Source organism: Pezoporus flaviventris, unplaced genomic scaffold, assembly GCF_033815535.1.
Source record: "Pezoporus flaviventris isolate CSIRO_AGI_PZ_B2104156 unplaced genomic scaffold, CSIRO_AGI_Pfla_v1 ptg000037l, whole genome shotgun sequence".
NCBI classification, from domain to species: domain Eukaryota; kingdom Metazoa; phylum Chordata; class Aves; order Psittaciformes; family Psittacidae; genus Pezoporus; species Pezoporus flaviventris.
Window position 1 is genome coordinate 3770543 of NW_026892585.1, and position 24942 is coordinate 3795484.

The window sequence follows — 24942 nt, forward strand, 5'->3', positions numbered from 1 at the left end:
TCCACCAAAGGGCTTTCCTTCATGTTTAAATAATGAACTGCAATGTAATGCCAATGGGTGCTTTTTTCACAGGGAGAAGGGAGAAGAAGGGAAAGCGTTTGGGTGGGCTGAGGCAGAGCCCGGGTCTTCCCTGCCTCTCCCACCCTTTCCTTCCCTCCCCTGCTCACATGGCTCGGAAGCAAGAAGTCACTGACATCTGGGTGTGCCCATCTGTCTGCAACGCCAAGGAGACAAGCCCATGGGCACCGGAAGAGAGAGTAACCTGCATATGATTGGGGTGTGCAGCATAGCAGCTACGGTGTCTGTGCATAAGACCGGAGGCTGCCATGGGGAAGAAAAAGAAATGTGCTTTACAGGTCATCATGGAAGATGGTTGGTATCACTGTTTCATTTTGATGCTGCCAAATCTTTCCAAGCACACCATTTTGTGTCTGTCAATGCAGTTTCAGTTTGCTCATGCGGGGAACTTTTGTCAACCTGCCAAACTAAAGCAAATATGAAGAACATCACTATAGGAAAAGAATATAATGTCTAATCAGTAAGGGACTTTCTGCCAATTCCAGCTGGCACTTAATGGCTAGCTGCGTAAAGCATCACGTCTGTAAATCCCAGTAACAAATGCGATTCCTCTTTGCTCTTTGTCTTGCAGCTGGAATAGAGATTGATGGACAAGTGGAAAGTGACACAGACAGTGAAGGTAATGTAGAGATTTAAAAGTGTGGTCTTGCTTGGAATACAAGAGGTGATACCTTTTCTTTTTCTCTGTGGCTTGTTACTTGCTCGACAACAGGAACCATTTCATCAGCTACTAGTAAGCAAGCAGGTTTTCCCCTAGAGGTTTGACTTGGTGATATGTAAACTATCATCCTTAAGCAGTCTGCTCCCTTTCATCCATGCTCTAGGGTAGGAAGCTGTCAGAGCCCATGTCCCTTGGCAGTCCTCCTTAGTAAACCAGGCATTGCAGTAAAGCACCATCCTATGCAAGGTGCTTTGCATCACAGCAAGGTCCTGCTTGCCCTCCCTGTAATGCTTGCTTAGACCATAACATGCTGGTATCTTGATTAATTATGGCCACGAGAAGATAAAAATGAAAATGGATTGGAAGCAGAGTGATGGCTGTGAAGAAAATCAGGAAGAGCCAGTGACAGGATTAAAACCAACTTTAACCCTGTAAGTATGGTTAATAAAGAGAAATAGCTATGTGGTAGCATTATAACACTAACTAAAGAAAGATAAAGAGGCAATAGCACTGGAGAGGTGATATGAATATAGATGCTACCACAACAATTGTTCACAACCGTGTCTGCACAATCCATAAAACATGAGACAATAATTAGCAAATGACTGGGATTTTTTGTGGTTTTAAATCATATCCACCTTTTCCATACTTGCAGACAAGGCAATAAAAGTAACAAATGCCTTTTCCACACTTAACCTTGTATTTGATAGGTTGCAAATGAAAACTGTGATAGTTGGCTCCATAAAATGAACATTTACCCAAAGAAGGGTGGTCCCTTGACCTAGGTCACTAACTGAAATTCAGCTGAGATGGACCATTACAGAGTAACTGAAGCCTACCCTAATGGCTCCTGAGGAATGAGCTGAAAGCAACTTCTCATTCCCAGTGACAAGAGTGACAGCCACCACCTACTAACAAAACCATTTGCTTGTTACTAATTTCTAGCTTCTCACAAAGATGCTCAAACTCTTTTTCCTTCTAGTTTTGTTCACCTTTCGGCTGCTCAGTTTTCACTCTGGAGCCCATTCCCGCCTCATTTCCTCCTTCTAGTACAATTTCCCTTACCCTGGGGAAATAAACCAACGCCAAAATTATACCTTTTTTTTTTGTTGTTGTTTGCTTGAACACTTGATTTGCATCATCCAGAAATTTTGGAAAATTAGAAGCCAAGAGAGTGTGGGAAACTTACAATTGATTTTAATGCCCTTGGAGGTAAAAGCGTGGGTTTTTTTGGTTCCTTTTCCCCTTTCTATAATATCATGCAATTAAATCCTGCTCCATTCCAGTCCTTCAAGCTGGAAGCACTTCTGACTTCAGCACAAAAGAGGATTTTAGCTTGCATGCCAATAAGAATGGAACATGCATCAGAGACTATTTGTTTGTTTTTTTTTTTATCTCTGGATATAGACCTTCCTATATAAAAGCAAGCTCAGTGAAACAAAACTGGGTCCTTCCTAAGCTGTGCCTTTTCTCTCTGTAAATAGAAGACCTCCATCCCCAGCCTTGAAAAGTAAATGTCTTTCAAGGACATTGTGCCAACAAGCAAACTTCATGCTGTATAACCAACTGTGATTTCTGTTTCCATTGCTCTGGCATCTTTACAGGTTGGGAAGATACCTGTCTGTGCTCTCTGATGGATGGGTTTTTGCGTTGGTAGCTGATTTCCAGTTTCCTTATGGCCACATATAAGTCACTGATGTGCTAAAATCAGCCATACTGTCTTAAACGGGAGCTCCATAACCGAACAGTTGGATGTGGCTCTTGGAGGGGGTATAATGCAAAGCCCACCAACCTCAACAGGCATCTGCTTATTGGCTTCATTAGGGTTTGCATCAGGCAAACCTGGCTGCCCATGCTTTTCTGATGAATCCTTATTTTGCCAGCATGGATTTCCCGATGCACTTGGTTTTTATCTTTTGCAGAAGATGAAATAAAGGACAAGACACCCAAGAAAAAAACCCTCAGGGAAACTGGCAGAGCAAGCAGACTTGAAAGGAAAAAGCAAGAGAGAGACAAAGAAGAAGATGAGAGCAAAGAGGAAGACAGCTGTAGCCAAGAAAACGAAGCTTCTAGGAGAAAGAACTACCAAGGGAAAAGCAGTGGTGGAAAAAAGGCAGGAGAGGATCGAAGCCGGCAGAGAGGCAAAAGGGCTCCTACCAAAGGTCAAAAGGAGTCAGAAAACAAGGAAAAGAAAGCAAATAAGAAAGGAAAAGAGGGGGAGAACAAACAGAAGAAAGACAGGAAAAACAGGTAATTGAACAACCCCCGGGTATGGTGCCTCGTGTCGGGTGGGCAGCGGTATAAACATGCCAGTGGCATAAGGGTCGGAACCGCAAAACCTATAGACTGTGAATAAGTTACTGCTCTCCCAGGAGAGGTACAACAGTGGAAAAGAATAGTGTAAAATGGCACATAAACAAAGGGTTACCAAGGTCTTCTGTTGTTATTTCTCAGCCAGGATCAGACCCATGCATGTAGTGGAGTCCCAGCGCCTAGAGCTGGGGCTAGAAAAGCACTCCTCAACAGGACAGCTTAAACCACTCAGATCTGGGCACATTTTCTTGGTTGGCCTATGGAACCCTCCTTCAGGTTAAAATGGATCTCTCACGTTTTCAAATCGCTTCCTCTTCCAAACCTTGCTTGTCCCAACCCTCTGCTTCTCCCCATATCTTCTATTTCCTTCTGAACATGTGAAAAGCATTTCTCCAGAGCCAACTGTAGCTTAGGCAGTGCTACCGTAGCTGAAGTGTGATCTAAAACACCAAGTTGGGTGAGTTATGGTGAGGAGCAACCATCTCTTCATTATCCTGGCTTTAAACAGCCTTGCCCTGAGCATCTCGGCTCACAGCAAGCCAGGAGATGGTGAGACACTGTGAGCACATCAGAGTGGGATCTCCAGGGGCCAGTGACCTTCCCTCTAACTCCTGAAAGGCTTTCTATTCTGTGCCCTTTACTTGTGTCTCTGCCAGCACTTCTGCTTCTTCCAACTCATCTGATGAGGAGTCACCATCCGAGGAAGAGCTTGCCATGCTGATGGAGCAGGTGGAGCAAAAGAAAAAGCTGATCTCCACCATGAGGAACAAGCCCTGGAGGATGGTGAAGAAGCTCTCGGTGCTCAGGTACCATTCACACCAGGAACCCACAGCCCGGGTGTCTTTGCTGATTGCCAGATGCACTTTGCCTTTCCTAGAGACTGCATATTTGCTGCTGCTGCTGCAGCAGCACAGCCTCAGGAAAAGCAGCTGGCAGAGCCTGGCCAGCCTGTCTGGGCATCAAAGATCAGAGTTAAAATGTGGAATTTGATTTTCAGCCTCTGTAACCAAAGAACAGGCAAATCTGTTCAACTGATACCCATGGCCGGGTCATTCTACCCTTGTATTTAAAACCAAATGACTCACTACTGCCAGGCTACTTATTAAAGCAGACTGTCCTGGTTTCCTTACTCATGCCCATTGTCAGGCAGAAATCAGAGCAGCAAAGTGCCATGTTACTTCACACTCCTGAGTGGGGCTGCTTGGAAAAATGCTGTGTTATTTGCAAAGGTTTATGGAGCAGAGATAGTGTTGAATGTGGGAAGGGCTCAGGCAGCTGCAGAGACCCCTTAGTGCAGGGCAGTGGGATCAGTGGGGCAGAGAAGATCAGGGAAACCAAACCCCACAGGTCAACAGGATCATCACAAACCATCCCCGTGTCAAGGCAATGATTCAAATCCCAGCTCTGTTGGTTAAAAAAACCCTTTCTAGCAGGAGAGCTTTCAAAATAGCATTGGAAGGCATGCACAGCCCCGTGGGGAGTGGTGATGCCCCTCTGCTCCGTGTTTGGCAGAGTGTGGAGGGAGACCAGACATCACATCCATCCTTGCATGAGCACAGCTGCTTTCGCACTGATGTGTGAAGAAGTGAAAAGAAAACAACTCCTTTGTTGTTTCAATAACCTGCTTATTTATCTTGTACCTAGGGAGGCACAAGCTTTTGTGGAGAAGTTTGAAGGAGCTCTAGGAAAAGGGAAGGGCAAAAAATTGTACGCGTATAAGATGATGATGGCAAAGGTAAGTGCAGCAGTGATGTCAGGGGAAAGCTTGGGTACCTGGTTCTGTACTCAGCACTTTTTGCTTGGTAGAGTGTATTAACCTGTATTTGGAAACAGCAGCAAATCAGAGTAACTTCCTGCCTGCATTCAAAGAAGCACTAGCCAGCTTCTAAACTATGACTACTACAGAAACAACAGGGAGAGTTTGCCTCCCATCTGAATCTCCTTGAGACCTTCCTAAAAGCAAGGCAGGGCTTGTAGGAGCACGGAAAACGACAGATTTCTGCTTGCAGTCTCCAAAACCTTGATCTTTGAGACAAGGTACCCCTAAAGGACCGAAAGGCCACACCAAATGCTTGCACTGCCCCTTAGGCTCCTGTAAAATTCCATCTTCCCCAGTAATGAGGAGATAACAGGGAGAATGATGGCTGTGTTCTAAGACTGAAGATGGTAGCCAAGTTGCATGTTGTCATGGAGATTATATCGAGAAGTGAAAAATGGAGCAAGGCCTGAGATGCTGAAATCAATGGGAGCTTAGCTGCTGGCCTGATGAGAAAGGATGTGAGCTCAGTATATTACCAAATCAAATTGTATTTCCAATAGAGTTGGTTCTGCATCATAGCACACACAGCACAACTGCAGCTTTCCAAAAGCCTGGGAAGGTTAAAACTCAGGTAATGAATGTGAACACTTGGGGCTGGGGGACTTTTGGATTGAAGGTAGTTTCTGAAACAGCCCAAAAGATGAGACCCAGACCAGAGCTTCTGGTTTGGACTTTATACCCACCCTTAGCAATGCTACCCAGCCCTGCCATTAAAAAGCCCTGAAGAGGAAGCATCCTCCCTCTTCACACCTCTCTGCTCACTGCAGTGTTGTCTTGTTTCAGAAATGGGTGAAGTTTAAGAGAGACTTTGACAATTTCAAAACCCAGTGCATACCCTGGGAGATGAAGATAAAAGAAGTGGAGAGTAAGTGGAAGTTGCTGTGCTGTCTCTGTCCTTTGTAAGCCAGCTTTGATTCACCCAAACAATGCTCCAGCTCCCTCATCCCCATCTCTGATGCCAAATGAGGAGCACATACCCCGGGTAGCTCCGGGCTTTGCTGTCTCCATCAGTGGTGGAGAATGTCAGGAGGGTCTTGGGCAGCACACTGGGGAGACCTGAGGGTAAAGGGGTTGCTGGGGACAGTTTAACCCTCCTAAACTCCTAACCATGAAGTGTCTTCTGGTTTAAGGTCACTTTGGTTCCTCAGTCGCTTCCTACTTCATATTTCTGCGGTGGATGTACGGAGTGAATCTTGTCCTTTTTGGTTTAATATTTGGGCTGGTTATAATTCCAGAGGTAAGTGCTTAATTCCCCTTTCAGTAGTATCTTGCCCGTTGCTTAAGATGATGGTTTAAGGATGCATGGACATGAGATTTATAGCACCAACAGGTGTCTTATACCAGCTAGTGCTTTATGAGTATGATTGTACAAGGATGATTATTTAGACAGAACTTGTAAGGCTGCTGCTGACACAAAAAGTCAGATTGAAATCAAGAGGCCTAAAAGGCCCTAAAAGATCTTTCCCATTCAGCGGCTAAATCAGGGGCTCAAACCCCTAATTTAAGGCCAGTTTTTGTTTTAACTAAAGTGAAAAACATGACCTAGGAATCCTAGATACAAGCTCAGGTCCATAAAAGCCATAAGAAATGGACTGTGGTGTAAAAGTGATTAGAAAACCCCTTCTGCACCCTATATGTGGCGTAGCCCCAGGGCAGCAGCTAAAGCACAGCCCCACAGGAGGAACCGTCAAGGGAAGGAACAATTTCCCAGCACTTTGCCATCTAACATTTGTTTGGGAAATATCCCTTTTCTGTCCTTCTAATTCGGATGATTCACAAGGTAGAGCTTTATTTTTAGTTTTCCTATTTCTCGCTGTTCTTGGAGAAGGAAAAACATCTCATCGCCAACTTCATATGACCATTTAGTGAAGAATTTCTTAGTGCAGCCATTACAGCTCTGGCTAAATTACTCAGTGCAGTCGTTAAAGGCTGTGCAATCCACAGGCAGTGGCATCTGTTCTGTTCAATGCAGATTTCTATGGAGCAGAAATGCAGCACAGAGCCTCCCCCGAGGAATGTGCTTTTGTTCTCCTTAATGTGGTTGCTCATGCTATCAAAAGTGAAAGCTCTTCCTCCTCCCAGGACGAAGAGACATAACCATTAGCACTAAACAATACAAATGTATTTTGTTAGGAGCTATGCATATGGTAGAAGACTGAACAGCTTTCCTCTTTAAAGTATGCATACTGTTACTCATTGCCTGCTGAGCTGTTATGATATGGAAAGCCACTGGGCAATAAACATTTATCCATAAATTATTTGGAAATTAATTAGATAGCCCTAAAAAAGTAAGTGATAGATTATATACTAAGACCTTTCTAGGCTATGAATATTAATGAGATATTTTGGTATAAGCATTAGAGTCTGCTTGTAAATGTATTTAACTCTCCATAGCCCTTGATGTTCTCCACCTGGTCTTCCATAGCTGCTGGGCTTGCTGCTTTGTGTGGTGCCAGAAGAGGCTGTGCCATGAAAAGTCTTCTTTGCACCATTTTGTCACATGCTTTTTTCCCAAACCTAACTGTCCTTCACCTCACCTTGAGACCTAAAATACAAAATATACTGCGAGCTCGACCCAGTGCTCTTGACTTCTCTCAAAGGAGGAGTCCTGCATAAAGAGATTAAGCTAATCCTTTTATTGCATTACACCCATGAAGTTCAAGCTAAGAACTTCTTGCTAAGCCAAGGACGTTTAAACTGGAGCTGATCATTGAGGGATATAGGTCCTTGGCAATATACTACCTGATGTTACCAGAGAAAGGGAAGTCCTCTGGTTATTTGAATGGAATTAATTCTAAATATTTTAAACTGCTGTTCCAGAATTAAGAAATTAAAAGCAACCAAAAGGAAAACCAACCAAAAGCAACCTCAAAGGGTCTTGTTAACAAAAAACCCACAAAAACTGTGCAGTGTATCATACTATACATGCATCACTGCTATTAATGTCCACTAGGTCCTGATGGGAATGCCATACGGGAGCATGCCAAGGAAAACTGTACCCCGGGCTGAGCAAGCAACAGCTATGGATTTTTCAGTTCTATGGGATTTTGAGGTAAGCACATGAGCATTAATCGTCTGAGATTGGTTGAATACCTCCTGAAGCCCTTCAGAAGTTAGTTAGGAATGGATTTGAGCCCAGGTAAACCAGCAATGCACCTATTCCTTCCAGAAGATGAAGACACCTTCTGCAATGAAAAAGATTTGTGTATCTGCTGAGGTTTCTGGCCAAAACAACATATGGATTTGAACCACTTCCATGCGCAAATGTGCTAGCTTCTGTATGTCACGTGCGTTTGTACACACACATACACACACAGACATGTATGTCTCAGGTTTGCAGGTACAAAGCAGATACACTTTTACTCCAAAGGGGACATAGAATCATAGAACCAACCAGGTTGGAAAAGACTTTTAAGATCATCAAGACCAACCATTCCAATGGCTAACACCATCCGAAACGTGTCTGTCTGGAGTCAGTGAGACGCAACAGGACAAAGTGGAGTTACACAGTTCCACACAGAAGGTAGTTAAGGTAGATTTGGGAAACCCATGTCCTTTTATCTACACAGTATTCTTATTCCTGAAGCATAAGAAGCCAAAGTTAGGTTTGTCTGTGAGCGTTAGTAGAAGCAGGTGACAATGTTAATTGCCCAGTGGTGAACTTGGTGCAACTCTCTTAAACCACGTGCACGTAGTTGTCTCGTAGAGACATAGAACTCATTCAATGAAAGATCTTTTTTCAGAGGAAAGAACTACTTGATAAATAAATTTCTGCTGTATTTTAAATATACATAGAGCTAGAGAAATAGATATCATCATCTCACATTCCTCACTGGGATTTTATTCAGAATAGCCACTACGAACTTGCTCATAGCCTTAGGAAGGGGACCATTCCCCACATCCCTACCATCCCTGCTCCCCTGAAATATTTATAAGAGCCTGGAGCTGGAACCAAAGTTTAGGACTTGCACCCAAAAGTAAAACCTAAATTTCCATCTGCCCACAAGAGCTTGGCTGCAGCCCCAGGTCACACACCCCCCAAGTCAGTGACTCTGCCTTTGAAGATTTAGGCCAAAAGGATTAAGTGTTTTTAGGGGATAGGGCAAAAAAAGAAGATGTGTGCAGGAGTGAGGAGGTTCTGCTGTGGCCAATACCTTGGGATCTGACTTTCAAAGCTGCTACTTCTGGAGATGCTTATTAAATGCTTGTTGGTGCTGGTCCACATATTAGAGACCCAGTTCTTCTGTCATAAACCTCACTGCAATTCCCTTAGCTAAAACAACCCCCTTCAACTCTTTAATGTAAGGCAGATGATTTAAATGGATTTATTAATAAGGCTTCAAATACTGAACAGGACCAAACCTTTGTTCACCACCCATTTTCTGCTGAGGATTCTTCTGGCTATTGCTCTTCACGTTGTCTCATTTGCCAGAATCCCAAATTAAAAGTGAATTGGTGACACTCTGAATAACATAACGCTGAATCAAAAGCTCAATTGAGCAGCACACTGTAAAAATAAGCAGCATTTAAACTCATTTGTCAAAACCCAAACCAAAACCAGAAAACTACCCAAACTAACAACAAAAAATCCCCTCCAAAACAAAGAAGAACCTGTGCTGCACTGCTGCTGAACTGCAGCCATTGATTTCATCGGGGAGACCATGGACTATGCACTTGTCAGTAAGGAAATTTGCTCTTGGATGAGGCCCTACCAGCATGAAAGGCTGGCTACCACAATCTGCTAGTCTCTTGTTTGTGTCTTGGTACCTACATCTACATTGCATCGAAGGCTTGATCCTCTGAACCCCTCCGCCATACAGGTCCGATACTCACTCCCTCGCTGCTTGACATCAGGGAGCAATCTGACAGGCCTGAGAAGCTATGGGGCAGTGATGTACACCTATACCCTCAGCAGCCTGAAGATGTCAAATGAAGCCCTTCACAGGCTTGCCCTTTGAAAATTAATAGAAGCTTATTCCAGTATTCCAAAGAAATTCAGTGAGGAAACTTATTTCAGAGCAGGCATAAAATGAAGAGTCAAAACTGTGATACTGAAAAACGCATTTCAAGACAAAAGAGCCAAGGAAATGTATGCTTTGGCAGCAAGAAGGTCACATCATGGCTTTCTAGAGGAGTAGAAAGGAATAAAGCTCACTTGGACACCAGACACCATGTCTCACAAATACAGTTTACAGAACATACTGGGTGATGCGAGCAGAAATCCTCATTCTTCAGTCCCTGCTATTTGATGAATCAAAAAGACAAAGGTCTGGGATTACAATCTGACAAACAAGCTTCACTGGCACTTTCCAGGCACATTATCTTTATGAGGATTTTTTCATTACACCTCCCCAGCACATGTTACACATAACACACTATTGAGCCACAGGCTTGCTTTATGCTCCCCGGTGGCTCAGAAGCACTGACTGCAGAGCTGTCCCATACCTGTGGGACTGCGCTTTGTGCAGGGAAAACACCCAGCTAATGTTGCACCCAGGGATACCAAAGCTTTATATTAGGTTAGGAATGAAAATCCCAGTGCTTTAGGGAGAGCTGAGTCTAATTGATTAAATGAAGGTGGTCAGACACTGGATAGAGAGGCCCAGAAAGACTGCGGGATCTCCATCCTTAGAGATCTTCAAAACTCAGCTGGACATCATCTGGAACTTGGCTCTACTTTGAGCAGGAGGCTTGGCTAGATGACCTCCAGAGATCCCTCCCCATTTAAAGTGTTCAGTATCTCTAAACAAGATCTATTACACAGCCTCTGATACAAGCTTCAAGTTATGCCTCAATTCTGGTCTTTCCAAAGGCTTAATCAGAGGGGAGCTTGCTCAAGTTCCATGGCCAGACTGAATGACTACACAACTGACGAGCTGAAAGACAACAGGCAAAAAATAGAGAAGTACAATACACAATGATACACATCAACTTGGATGAGATATGACAGGAAAACAGGGAGAGAGTGCTAACGCAGGTCAGGAATCTGCACACTCATTGAATGCCCAGCAGTTTGTACAGGAAAAAGTAGATCTACTTGAGACAACATGGTTGATAACAGAGCTCATGTCTGAGCTTTGCTTTCCACATGAAAGCAATGCTTTGATTTCAGATTTTAGCTATATTTGCTCTGCAGGTGGGAGCCAGTAAAAGGAACTAAACCTCCAGGGTACCAAGCATCAGCTGCCTCCTGGCTGAAAGGAAAAGTTTCCTATCATGGTGGGAAATCCCATTGCTACAGCATTTCTACAAGATCTGAGGGTCTGATGCTGGCTTAGAGAAGCAGGTGGGCTACAGCCACAAAAAGCAATAAGGAGGTTTTTCTGGGAGGGGTGAAATAGTGATGGATAAAACCTGCATTTTAGTTCCCAGCCAGGATCCTTTGATGTGCTCTCCCTCTTTCCCCCCTCTTAGGATGGTAAGCTCTTAGGAGGATGGCTCTCAAAGGGGACAGGGCAGAAGAAAGCCAAGAATGAGATGCTAAAAACTTTTCCACGTTGATTTTCCTTGTTTAAATCTTCAGTTTTCACCAGAAACCCCTTTCCTGCAGAAGAAAAGCGGCAGAGCTTGCACAAAGGTTGGCTTTTGCTTTTCCTCCAGGGCTATATCAAATACTCGGCGCTCTTTTACGGCTACTACAACAACCAGAGGACAATTGGCTGGTTAAAATACAGGCTCCCGATGGCATATTTCATGGTTGGAGTCAGTGTTTTTGGCTACAGCCTGATGGTTGTTATAAGATCGTAAGTACAGCTGGGATTGCCCTCTCTGCTCCCAGATGTGTCTCACAGCTGGATTCCCCTCCATGGGTACAGCTTATGGCTTGATGCAGCCCTTGGGGATGGCTGGGGGAGTGTGGGGCAAAGGGGGCTGTGTGCCTGCTGTCTTCAAGCACTTGGCCTCAGCATCCATCACCCCTGGCTCTGATGGACCTGGGCAGCCCTCGCCTCAGCCATGTGCTATGTGCATTACTGTGAACCTTCCCACCTCCTTCCCCTTCCCTCTTCTTCTTCCTCCTCCTCCTCCTCTCTAGAGTGCTTTAACCCTTTCACCAACATCACTACAGGGTCATCAAAAAGGTGGAATTTGTACGTGCACATGGATTTTTTCCATTTCTGTACATGAAGGAGGATTTTACTTACAGTAAATTTCAAAGGCTCCTTTCCCCATCCTTTCAATGCAAAAAACCACCCTCAAAACCACTCCTGAAAGCCAATGCAAGTCACACAGATGGTGCAAGGGGTACAGAAAAGAGCCAAACAGTACCAGACTGCTTTTGATGTGTCTCCAAAGCAACCAGTGGAGTTTTAAAGCAGTGCCCCAATCTCCATATTCCTGGTGCACTGTCCCTCATTACCGGTGATGCCCCCGCAACGTCCCCAGGGCACCAACATTGCAGCCAAGGCACTTACTTCTTGCTGCTGAGATGTGCTTTGCAAAGCCAAAAATAACCCCCTGTCTCTGCCTGAAGGGCACTCACATACAAAGGTTTTTCTTCCTTTGTAAGAAAGAATAAACCCATGGATTTCTATCGCTGCTGCAAGTGGCTGTGCAGCAGAAAGAGCTTCTTGAGCCTTTGGCTGGGGGGGGACGGGGGGATTTGCTATACGTTTGCCAGGGGATTTCATCATCTGCTGTCTTGCTTTCCTTGAGGGACTGGTGCTAGGAACTCTGGTGGGAGTTACAGAAGGATTTCGGGGATCAAATAATAGAGAGGAAACAGCAGAAGCCATATCTGCCCTTGTGCTGATTAACAAGAATAATCCTTTTTCTCTCCCTGCATGACTTACTCCACTGGTTCCAGCATTGTGCACCTACTGCAGTCTTACTAAAACTTTGTGTTGCAGTGGGTGGATTGGACAGCATCAGTATGTAAGTTTAACTATCCAAAGATAGCCACAATCCTGTGGTAGCCAAGGACCCAGAAGCACTGTAAATAGACTTTCTTCATGCTGGTGGAAGCATTCTTTAACCTCTTTAATCACCTATGGTAAGGTTTTTTGCGTTACTTCTTTTAATACAAGACCTGCATGGCCCTGAAGATTCTGTTTGACTGTTCAGTCCTCCTTAAACCTAAAATCCAACAGCACAGACAATTGCACCCAGACCCCAAGAATGGTTACCCTGCTCCTTCCTTACCCATCAGCAACCTAAAGCCACCGGCACTGCTTTGCAAAGCTGAAGGACACGTGTTGGCTCTCTCAAACACTGTCTGACCGTGTCCTTACACAGGATGGCACGCAACGCCAACGAAAGTACAGCAGACGGGGACGATGACAACTTCATTTTCAGCTGGAAAATGTTCACCAGCTGGGACTACCTCATTGGCAACCCAGAGACAGCAGACAACAAGTTTGCATCCATCACCACCAGCTTCAAGGTAACCCTAAGTGGCATTTCTCTGTCTGCTTCTGGGGATGCTCCCAGCACCTACCCACCGTGGCAGAGGTTTAAGGGGAAATCTGGGTACCTGTGGCAGCATCTCTCCATACAGACAGGATGCCGAACCACAGCAGCTCCAGTTCCTGTGCCCTGGGTCACCCAAACCCTCTGTATAGGATTGGACAGAATTAGTTTCACTTCAGAGTGCAATTCCCCACCACATTCCCCTGGGATATGGGGCACTGTCTGCTACTTGATGTCTTTCAGTCAAACTGGGAAGCCTGTATGGAGCTTCATTTGAATCTAACACAAATTACCAAGTTCAATCTAGCCAGAGTAGCATAGGTTTGCATCTCAAAGCGTAGAAAACCACCTGATGTTGCCTTAGGCTTGGTGCCATGTGGTACTCACTCCAATCCTATGAGCACCCCTATTTTTTCAGGAGTCTATCGTGGATGAGCAAGAAAGCAACAAGGATGAGAACATCCACCTGAGGAGATTCCTGCGGGTTTTGGCCAATGTCCTCATCATATGCTGCTTGTGTGGAAGCGGTTACCTCATCTACTTCGTGGTGAAACGCTCCCAGACGTTTTCTAAAATGCAAAATGTTGGGTGGTATGAAAGAAATGAGGTAAGGGAGCTGTGCTTCCGGTTTCCTGCTGTGATAGTTTTCCTTGCACATCCACATAATCATTGTCACAGCTTGAGGACAGCATCCAAGGCAGAGGGGCTACCTACCGAGGCTCAGAAGGCCCCTTCTGTACCTTTGTAGTTGTTCTAGCTGGGAAGAGCATTGGTCTCACCGTTTGTTTCTAGTGAGAACAGCTTCTGCAGAGAGGGCAAAATACCCTTAAAATCAATCACAATAAAAGTCAATGGGTCTTCAGCACTTACAACTCTGGCCATCTTCTAAAGGATCTAACTCAAGTTGCATATTGCTGCTTACAAACTGTTATACCGGAAAGCCCTCTGGATGCTAGAAATGTCCATGCTTGGGCATAAAACTAAACTCAGATCTTTATCATCCATCTGGAATTGTGAGAATAAGATTTGAGGAGCTGCAGAAAGATTTCAGTTGTCAGATTCTTTCTGGTGTGTTATTTTGGATGGGAAGTTCAGATTTTGGAGGTCTTCACCAAAAAAAACCAACATTTCAACATACGGAAAGGTTTGATTTCAATATATACGACATTAGCATGTAGTTAGAGATCAAAGGCAAATGATAGTCAAAGCCATGCATTTTCATAATTCCCCTAGAAAACATTAGCAAGAAAGGACGTCCTCACAAAATGCTCTGATATGTTCATGCTCCATCCCTGGCACTGTTCAAGGTCAGGCTGGACAGGGCTTTGGGCAACATGGTTTAGCAGAAGATGTCCCTGCCCATGGCAGGGGGTTGGAACTGGATGAGCTCTAAGTCCTTTCCAACACAAACCATTCTGTGATTCTATGATTTCACTGAACTTTTTCCCAAAGAAAAAAGACTTTGCTGATGATAATTTGAGATCAGAATATGCACCTTTCTGGGTACTTTTTCTCTCCTGGAAAGAAAAGCACAAAAAAAAGAGACCTGTGAGTCTGAGCCTGCCAGCAGCTGTGCAGACACTATCCTTTGCAGGCCAACAGGCACTTCAGCGCTGTAAAAACCTCATAGAGTCTGAAAGTCATAGAATCACAGAATAGTTAGGGTTGGAAAGGACCTTAAGATCATCAAGGTCCAACCCCCCTGCCGTGGACAGGGACACCTCACACTAAACCATCTCACCCAAGGATTCGTCCAACCTGGCCTTGAACACTGCCAGGGATGGAGCATTCACAACCTCCCTGGGCAACCCATTCCAGTGCCTCACCACCCTTACAGCAAAGAACTTCTTCCTTATATCCAATCTAAACTTCCCGTTTAAGTTTGAACCCATTACCCCTTGTCCTATCACTACAGACCCTCATGAAGAGTCCCTCCCCAGCATCCCTATAGACCCCCTTCAGATCCTGGAAGGCCACTACGAGGTCTCCACGCAGCTTCTTTTCTCCAGGCTGAACAGCCCCAACTTTCTCAGCCTGTCTTCATACAGGAGGTGCTCCAGTCCCTGATCATCCTTGTGGCCCTTCTCTGGACTTGTTCCAACAGTTCCATGTCCTTTTTATGCTGAGGACACCAGAACTGCACACAATGCTCCAGGTGAGGTCTCACCAGAGCAGAGTAGAGGGGCAGGATCACCTCCTTTGACCTGCTGGTCATGCTCCTTTTGATGCAGCTCAGGATACGGGTGGCTTTCTGGGCTGCAAGCGCACACTAAAGCTGGCTCATATTAAGTTTCTCATGGACCAACACCCCCAAGTCCTTCCCCACAGAGCTGTTCTGCATGAGCTAACACTGACTTGCTGATGACCTCATTGACCACAGTATAACTTAGCATCTTGCACCATATAGAGGAACAAAATACCACTATCACTGCAAAAACGAGTCCTTGATGTGCTTCTATTCAAATCCACAGTTGCCTATCGCAAAAGCAAAGGTGCTGAATGCAGAAAATAAACATGAGCATCAACTAATAGGCAAGCTAAGAACCTCAGAGCTGATGCAAGCAGTACTACAAGAGACCCGAGGAACCTAAATATTCATGAACTCATCCCTCTGGGACAAAAGCAAAAGTGCTCCTGCAAGCGCAAGCCACGAAACCCAGCCCCGAAGGCTGACACCACCTACTCTGCTCACAGTAAGATAGCGACTGCTGTTACTATTTGTAGTAATCTCGTTTTCCTCATGCTGCAGGTTGAAATCGTGATGTCCTTGCTGGGCATGTTTTGCCCTCCGCTGTTTGAAACCATCGCTGCACTAGAAAACTACCACCCCCGCATCGGGCTGAAGTGGCAGCTGGGGCGGATCTTTGCGCTCTTCCTCGGGAACCTCTACACGTTCCTGTTGGCCTTGATGGATGATGTCAATGAAAAAGTAAGATGTTCATTACTGTTATCCAGAGCTGGGGGTGAGCGCAGCCCATCCCTGCAGCCAACAGGGGTAACCATCCCCTTTGCAGCAGGCGCTTCCCCCATCCCCAGCTCTCGCCCACATTGGCTGCAGTGCCCCAGGGAGACTCACCAAGCAGAGGGGTTTCCAGAGAGTCACAGAATCATGGAATCAAATCTCCAGTTTCTCTTCACAGCCCTGACAAAAGAGTGTTTATTGCCTTCTATAATCGTGGTGTGTGAGAGTAAATTGAGGTTTTTTTTCTCCATCTGACACCATTTGCAGTTTCTATTAATGCAGAACCCAAGGATATAGTTCATAATCCTCTTCCCCCGCCTTCCCCTCTTTAACATTATCCTGGTAGCATGTTGCAGGCAGATAACTGGAAGAAAGGATAAATGTCTAACTAGCTGATCCATAGAGAAAATAACTGTTTAAGCTGAGAAGAATTGGAGGAATGAGGGTCGGTTTTGCCCTGAAAAATTATGAAGAAAGTGAAGAAGAAGGGCTGGATGGAGGCTCCATCTGCACACAGTAGTCTTGAAGGAGGCCTGGCTCCTCCATGTGCAGGAAATAGGCTGCTAGCTCCTTAGAACTCATGGCTCCCCAGTCTGCTTTAGGTCTGGAAGAGCTGCTGCTCCTCCCTGCTCCTGGCAAAAGGGAAGTTTCTGTACTATTGCCAGCACTGTAATTCTGTTGTAAGCAGATGCTTATATGACAAGTGGTAACTGGTAGGGATGAGGGGGAAACCCAATGCCTTGGGTCCTCTGGCACCCCTATGTCCTGATAGTTTTGGCTGGGGGGGGTTCTCTGTTGCAGCTGGCTGAAGAGGATGTGGTGAAGAACATCACACACTGGACGCTGCTTGGCCACCATAACTCATCCATGGGGAACAGCAGCAGTGCCACCCCACCTCCCCTTGATCCTGCAGATGTACCCAGGGGACCCTGCTGGGAGACAACGGTCGGCATTGTAAGAAAACTGTTATGTAGTAAGTCTCTGGGCTGGTTTGGGGTGGTGGGAAGGGGTGGTTTATGTTTTAACATATCCCTGCAAGTGTTCACACACTGTGTAGGCAAGGCCCTCGTGCCATAGGTTAGTGGTGGCCTTGGCAGTGCTTGGGTAAAGGTTGGACTGGATGAGCTTAAAGGTCATTTCCAAGATTCCATAAGTCTCTGATTTCCAGGCTTGAAGTTTTCCTTGCAAATGACATCTCCTTTCCTGACTCATACAGCAGCAACAAGGCAGTGTAAATCCTTGGCCACAAGGCAGTGTAAGTCCTTGGGCACAGTTCTCAAGCCATGGTGGTGACATCCCCATCTGGGAGCACACACATCTCTGTGGCACGTGCTGTGAGGAGCACAAAAGGCCAGGTATCCTGCAGCCATGCCTGCACTGGGGTTTCATTTGGATCCTCGCTGTGCTTCTGAAGCAAAGGTGTTTTCTCCACTTATTGCTGCACTTCATGATGCTGAACAGCTTTGGAGCACGACTAAAATCCAACTGGAAGGCACGCCTCAAGGGAGCTCCTGACACATCCTAAGGCCATGGGATCAGAGCAGAATTAAGCAGAAGTAACCCCTGAAATGCATGCAGGGTGGCCTTCAAGTCCTCAGACTCTCACCCCACAAACCCACCCTGCAACCTTCACCTTGCACCAAGAGGTTTTGCAGCCAGGCTGTGCACAAGCTGACTTAGATACCACAGGCTTACCAAGCTGCAAGGCTGTGCATTGCTGGGTACACCCAATGGGTCTTCACAAGCTAAGTGCTTTTCAGTCAAGTAGGGGAAAGACCAGCCACCAATGCCCCTTTGGAGCAACTGATCCTCAGTTCAAACTAAAGATCATAAGCGATCCTTAGTTCATCCCCTCAGACTTTTAAACCTTTCCTTGTGTGTTTCCATTTGAATCCTTGGGACCAGCTGTCTCCATCCTACAAGTCTTACATCTGCCTGCAATTTTACCCTTCTTATCTTGTACATCTCCCTTCTCTACACTTCCTCACGGCTCTTGTTCACAACTGAGCCAGTCCATGTTAGGTTACGGAGCTGAGCCTCAGCAGAGCCATGCGCAATCAACATTACCCTTGGTGTATGTGTGTTTTACACCAGCATTATTGCAGCATTAACATTCTGCTCCCAGTGTATGTGCTGCCACAACACGTAGTGCATTCGATAATGCTAACAGCAACTCTCAGGGCTAACGGCTGTAATGGAGCTCATGGTTCCCAAACACAGAAGTAAAGCTTAGGCACTGCTGGGTGTTTGAAAACAAGCAGGGATTTTGCTCGTGGCATGCTTTTCTGAAGGTTACTGTTATATAAAGTCAAATAGCTTAATACAAAACCACAGTCCCAAACGCACTGCTGAAATTATAGGAGCTGAATGTTTTCTCCTTGTTTTAAATCACAGGAGTTTGTAAGGCTCACTGTGTCCGACATCCTGGTGACCTACATAACCATCCTGGTGGGAGACTTCATCCGAGCTTGTTTTGTCAGATTTGTGAATTACTGTTGGTGCTGGGACCTAGAAGCTGGATTTGTAAGTCTGTGCCTTATAGCTGAGAAGACAGAAGTAACCATTTGGTCAAATGCTACAAATAGATTGGTTTTATAGAATCATAGAATAGTTAGGGTTGGAAAGAACCTTAAGATCATTCAGTTCCAACCTCCCCTGCCTCACACTAAACCATGTCACCCAAGGCTTTGTCCAACCTGGCCTAGAACACTGTTTTAAATGCTTACAGTGATCCTCCAGTCTTATCTGAACATTCACTTGATGTAGGTAGCCTCTGCATCGCTACCTTGGATCAACCAGTTCCATCCCCAAAGAACCCTACAAAAATGCAGTTCTCTCCCCAGCTTCAGGTCTTTAAAACACTGAGCTTAAAAGAAGTTAATCTGATGTTCATTCAGTTTTTATAACCCCAAACCTTTGGGGTGTTCTGTATCTCCTCTCAAAGTCCCAGACCTTCCTGTCTGCAATGGAGCAAGGAGCATTTCCTTCCCCTCTCATGTACGCATAACACACAATAGCGCTGGACTCTTTGGTATTCATAAATGCTGCATTACCAAAGCAGACAGTACTGAAGCAGCATAAATACAGAAGAAAATAACAGGGGGGAAGAGGGGAAAACCATTCTTTCCCCTAAGAAGTGACAAAAACAGATGGATTCAGACAGAGGTGGAAATACCTTGCAAGATGACAGATATAGCAGTGCACCAGCTGCCCGAGCTCTCATACTGGGAGGGTTTCCAAGAGGGGTCTGGGGAAGAGCAACGAGGAGGGCTTTGCAGGTATCTATAGGGGCCTGGTCAAGCAAGGGCAGTTGAGGCACAACAGGGATTTTGCTGCTTGTGGAGCTCTTTGCATTTCTTCTAGGGAAGGCAGAGGATGCTTCCCAAGATGGCTGAGAGATGTTAGAGCTTGGAGAACCTTCCTGGCAACCAAGAAGCGTGAGATTGTTCCCACTATGGGTGCTCACAGATCAAAGTCTTATTGAAGCTTCTGGTTTCCTCCTCTGGGCCATGCCCTCCTCTCACTTTGTTAGCTGCCTTGGAGTATTTCTTTTATAAGATGTTTCCTCTGCACAACCTTTAGAAATACCGCATGGGGTTTTCATCATTTTTAAGATCACCATTGTACAAAGAGCTGGAAGTCTCTTCTGTCCTGCAGGCACTCCTTGGTGTATAAAAAGACCCCAAACATTCCCTGGACATCCATCCTCCGCTTCTCAATGCAATTTAAAAGACCTGCTTTAGGGATTATTTCATGCTTCCTTCTTTCCTTTCCCTGGCATTTGGCATCAGCCCACACAGGCTGTGAGGTGATTTTTGCACTGAGACAAACCACATGCAGGAGGGGCATTCTTCATCAGGGACTGCAGCAAAAGGACAAGGGGTGATGGGTTCAAACTGAAAGAGGGGAAGTTCAGGTTGGATCTAAGGAAGAAGTTCTTCCCTGTGAGGGTGCTGAGGCACTGGCACAGGGTGGCCAAAGACATGGTAAATGCCCCATCCCTGGCAGTGTTCAAGGCCAGGTTGGACGGGGCTTGGAGCAACCTGGTCTAGTGGAAGGTGTCCCTGCCTGTGGTTAGAAATGGATGATCTTAAGGTGCCTTCCAACCCAAACCATCCTATGATTCTGTGATTTGAAGTAGAAAGGGACTGTAATCAAAAGAACAAAGAAACCAGTATTTGCACCCATGCCTTCCCAAAGCTGTGAGCAGTCAGCGAAGCAAGGCTCTGACCAGGCTCCTTTCCAGTTTTCATCATAAAAGACAAACATCTTAAGCCTCAGCTTGATGAACTACTGACAGTATTATGTACATGCACATTGTGACATCCTGCACAGGAAATTTCAAACATATTCCCATCACTTTTTAGAACCATGTTTTCTGCATCACAGTAAAAAAAAAAAAGAGTCTTTTTCAATAAAATATAAAAGAAAAATTTACATGTACTTCCATCTACCAAAAGTCAACTGAGTTTTGCATGCAAAAAAAAGCAGATCTATGTATAAGAAACAATAACTTCATCATAGGCAAACGTAGCAGAACACCGCTGTATGAAATAAATGCTGCCAATAGGTTAGACCAGCCTGTTCTGCACATAGCACCATTGGCACTCACATCAGGCAGGCTGCTGCATACAAAGCAATATCTTAACTGCTTGCTTTCACAGAGCAAAATAACACCCAGTACCCATCAGGTCATGTATTCCCTCAGATTTGTCTCCCTCTGCCCTCTGTGTTCTGCAGCTGGGGACATGGATGCATCTGGTGGTGTGTTTCCCTCCAGCAATTCGTTATCACCATTCAAACATTCAATAGGGTAGAACTGCAGGTTTGTAGCCAGATACAGCAGCTGGAGTGTTAAAACCATGCCGTGGTTCCTTTGCTCACAGATGGTTTTGTATTAGAAAGGAGAGAGAAACACAGAGCAATCCTAAGCACTTCCATATATCCTTGCAATTTTCAGCAAGCCAAGAGAGAAGCAGCAGCCCAGAGCACAATAGCTCCAACTTTGCTTTCACTGCTCTGCTGCTGGTCACTCAAGCATTATGCACTCAGCAGGAGCCCTCCCAGAAATCCCTTCACACTACCTTTAAATAAGCATCCTTATACCCAGCAGCAAATAGCAGGTACCCTTACCAACAGCACTCTCCTTTCTCTCCTCATGCAGCCATCCTATGCAGAGTTTGACATAAGCGGCAATGTTTTGGGTTTGGTCTTCAACCAGGGAATGATTTGGTAAGATACTTCCTTCCCCCCGCCTCCTTGTTTGTGTTTTGCATCATTTAGAACACCTGCAAGTGGAGTTAGAAAGCTTCCAAACCAGCTGGAATAACCTTTGGGGTTTGGTTTCTCTATTTGGCTTCCTATGCAGAAACCAGAAAGGGTTTTGGAGGCACTGCAAGCTTCCACATCAATGCAAGGGCAGGCACGGAGGGGCACATCCCAAAACTGCCCCAAGCAAGAGCAAACAGGAGTTGCTAAGCCCTGCTGTAGCAGCACCAGCTGCAATAGGCAACAGCACAAAGCACCCTCACCTCCTCTGGGAGCAAGGTTTCATGCCATGGATTGATAACTTCTGCCTGGTCCCCTACTACAGCATCTCTGCAGATTTAAGGGGTATCTCCATACTCATGATATTCACCTGGCATTGCCCAAGCTATCTCCAAGAGATTTTTTTTGCTCACAAACTGACAAAACCTTTCATTGCAATCACTGAGGGACCAGAGATCTCACTGGTCCTCAATGCCTGGCTACCTTACCCAAACATGGATGCAAGCAGCTTCTCCTTCGGAAGCAGAGGGGTAGCACAAGCCAGCATAGTCAGACTTCATTTGTGGGCAAACTTCACAGCATGAAAACTTGTTTTTCTCCTTCTGAGAGTAAAAAAACCTTCCTTCCAGCCTGTCAAAACCCAATTCCTTTCCTTCTTCTTTCCTTTTCAGGATGGGATCCTTTTACGCACCAGGGCTCGTGGGTATAAACGTGCTGCGCTTATTAACCTCCATGTATTTTCAGTGCTGGGCTGTTATGAGTAGCAATGTCCCTCATGAACGAGTCTTCAAAGCATCCAAGTCTAATAATTTTTACATGGGACTTTTGCTGCTGATCCTGTTCCTCAGCCTCCTGCCCGTGGCTTACACCATCATGTCCCTGCCTCCCTCCTTTGACTGCGGACCGTTCAGGTACTAGCAACACACCATAAAGGCCATTGTTGTGCTGTGATATGTGGGATTATGTTCATGAAGTTAATGAAATGCCTCCATTCTCCACCTGGTTAAATCCTTATCAATGGGCCGTGCCCCACTGTGGGGTGCAAACAGTCACCTGGGAGCAGTGAACTGGCTCTGAGCTCCTGGCTGCTGTTCTGCACTGGGTGGACAAGCTCCTCTGCTGCATGATTCCTGGTGTTTTCCTAACACACACCGATGAAAGCACCAGGGAAAGTAGGGGTGGGACATCAGGGTGCAGCCCCCAGTACAAAAAAGCAACAGGAACACCTCTAAGGTTATCTGGAACACTATGGGAGGAAAACAGACTAAAAACTCTTTCTAAGACCTTCCACAGAGCCAAGAGCTCCTCCAGCATGAGATGCATTTCACATCTTGAATTGTGTCAAATTCAGTAAATGGAGACTAAAAATGCCATAATAATAAATTAGAATTAAATACGATAGAATATATGTAGAATAAAAATAGAAATGGATAGGTCTGAGCCCAAAGAGTTGCATCTTTAGGGGAAAAAAAAAGGAAAAATGCCTATTTTGGGTTTTAATTAGGACAGGATCAGCACTTCACGGAGCATTCAGTGGACCGGATTAACATACCAATAAAGTCTAATTTGATTGAGTAATGCCATTTCCTGGGCTTGCTGAGCCTGACTCAGCAAGAAGCCAGCTTGGAACAAGTTGTCTCTGTAAGATAGGTTATCCACTTGCTAATGGGGAATGACAACAGGAAGCTTCAAAGCTCAGAGGAGAAGGCAAGAGACCAAAATTCCCTCAGCTCCAGAACAAGGACAGGTGTCAATGAGCAGCGTGGAAAGATCTGACAAGAAACTCGCTGTACATCCGTTATCATTTGGAGATGACTAATCTGCAATGTGAAACAGTGATTTCAATTCCCTATCAACCCTTCAAAAGCCACTGAGCTCGATTCGGGCCCTTGGCACACGGCACAGCTTTACTGAGAGCTCCTGAGCTTCAGGCACTTAATGAAGCTGGGACAGTGTTTAGCCAAGTTTGCCTTTATTGACTCCCACCATCAGGACACCTTCCTGCAAGATCCCAGGAGCCACAAGCCTAAATAGGAGGAATAGCTTTTGTAGGGGTGAATTCACAACCAAAGGGATGCTGGGGAGAGAAGGTCGATTACACAACCCAGCCTTCTCCAGATTTGCTCTCCTTTCATACATCACACTCTCATCTGTTTTATCAATCCGGTTTGAAATGACTCTTTTCACTGAGTTTCCTATTAAGCAATAATCACAGCCTGCTATTTCTGTCATTCCTTAGCAGCTCTTCAAGTTGGCTCATCATTTCAGAAAGCTGGAATTTGCATATGGAAAGTCATCTCTATGAAAAGGCCATCTTTAACACAATATTGAGTAGAAATATATGATGGATCTGCAATCTGTACATTTTTATACACTTCAGAGGGATAAATAGAGCTCATAAAGGAGCCACGTGTGGAAATAAATGTATTCACTCCAAGAGCAAGTTGGTCTAGCAAAGATTATTCTCATAGTCAATGGGGGTCAAGGAGGAATTGATGCACCAATAGATAATTTCAAATGAAGGCTGTTTAAAAACCTTGGTGGCCAAGCACCAGCTGATGCTCTGAAAGACAGAGGAAGCTACTTAGTGTTGTTAGATTAGGAGCTATTTTGGCCCTCCAGGACGTACCTATACTCCCTAACCGGCTGTTTGTCTTTCCAGTGGGAAGAAAAGGATGTATGAAGTCATTCAAGAGACCATTGAGCTCGATTTCCCACTTTTTGTTGCCAAGATCTTCAGCTATGTGGCAAATCCAGGACTGATCATACCTGCAATTCTGCTCATGGTGTAAGTTTTCCTTGCAATATTATATGCCTGGCTGGGGGGAGGAGGTGGAAGAAAAGAGAGAAATGATGGGATCCTAGCGAGGTCTGAACAGAGCTTCTGCTGAGATGACAGCCCAGATGAGGGCAGACACATGCTCACTATCCCCTCACCTTCACCCAACCCAACTTACCAAAATGGGGTTACCTGACCCAATTAAGCACAACTTTGCAGATGAAGCACACTGCTGAAAGAGGCCTCATGGATATCAAAGCTGTCACAGCTTCCCTACAAGAAACCTTCAGTAGCCAGCAGGACACAAATGGACAGTCCCAACCTGATGCCTTTGGGAGAAGCAATTTCTGTCACAACCGGTGGCATTTAGAGCACTGCTAAGACAGGGCATTCAAAACGTACGTGTTCCACAACTATGAAGAGGCGTGGGGCTTGTTTGGGTTTGTGGGGTTTTTTCTTTTTCCAAATAATACAGCTTGAATAACAGAGCATGGGCCACAACAGCCCCTGCACTGCTCCAGGCTTGGGAAAGAGCGGCTGGAAACTGCTCATGGAAAAGGCCCTGGGGGTGCTGATTGATGGAGCCGAACATGAGCAGGTTGTGCCCAGGCAGCCAAGAAGCCACCAGCATCCTGGCCTGGATCAGCACCAGTGCG

General features: G+C 45.5%; 1 protein-coding gene across 1 annotated transcript in view; it reads left to right on the forward strand.

Moving 5' to 3' along the window:
* Positions 1-326: 326 nt before the first annotated feature.
* The window catches only part of TMC2 (transmembrane channel like 2), a 31462-nt gene continuing 6846 nt past the window's right edge, over positions 327-24942 (forward strand). The window contains exons 1-17 of the mRNA XM_061465088.1: positions 327-372; positions 650-697; positions 2605-2989; positions 3709-3858; positions 4697-4787; positions 5655-5736; positions 6002-6108; positions 7825-7923; positions 11472-11614; positions 13104-13251; positions 13696-13884; positions 16027-16206; positions 17041-17193; positions 18634-18762; positions 21404-21471; positions 22179-22418; positions 24170-24295. Coding sequence (XP_061321072.1) covers positions 327-372; positions 650-697; positions 2605-2989; positions 3709-3858; positions 4697-4787; positions 5655-5736; positions 6002-6108; positions 7825-7923; positions 11472-11614; positions 13104-13251; positions 13696-13884; positions 16027-16206; positions 17041-17193; positions 18634-18762; positions 21404-21471; positions 22179-22418; positions 24170-24295 — 2384 coding nt within the window. The remainder of the gene's footprint in view (positions 373-649; positions 698-2604; positions 2990-3708; positions 3859-4696; positions 4788-5654; positions 5737-6001; positions 6109-7824; positions 7924-11471; positions 11615-13103; positions 13252-13695; positions 13885-16026; positions 16207-17040; positions 17194-18633; positions 18763-21403; positions 21472-22178; positions 22419-24169; positions 24296-24942) is intronic.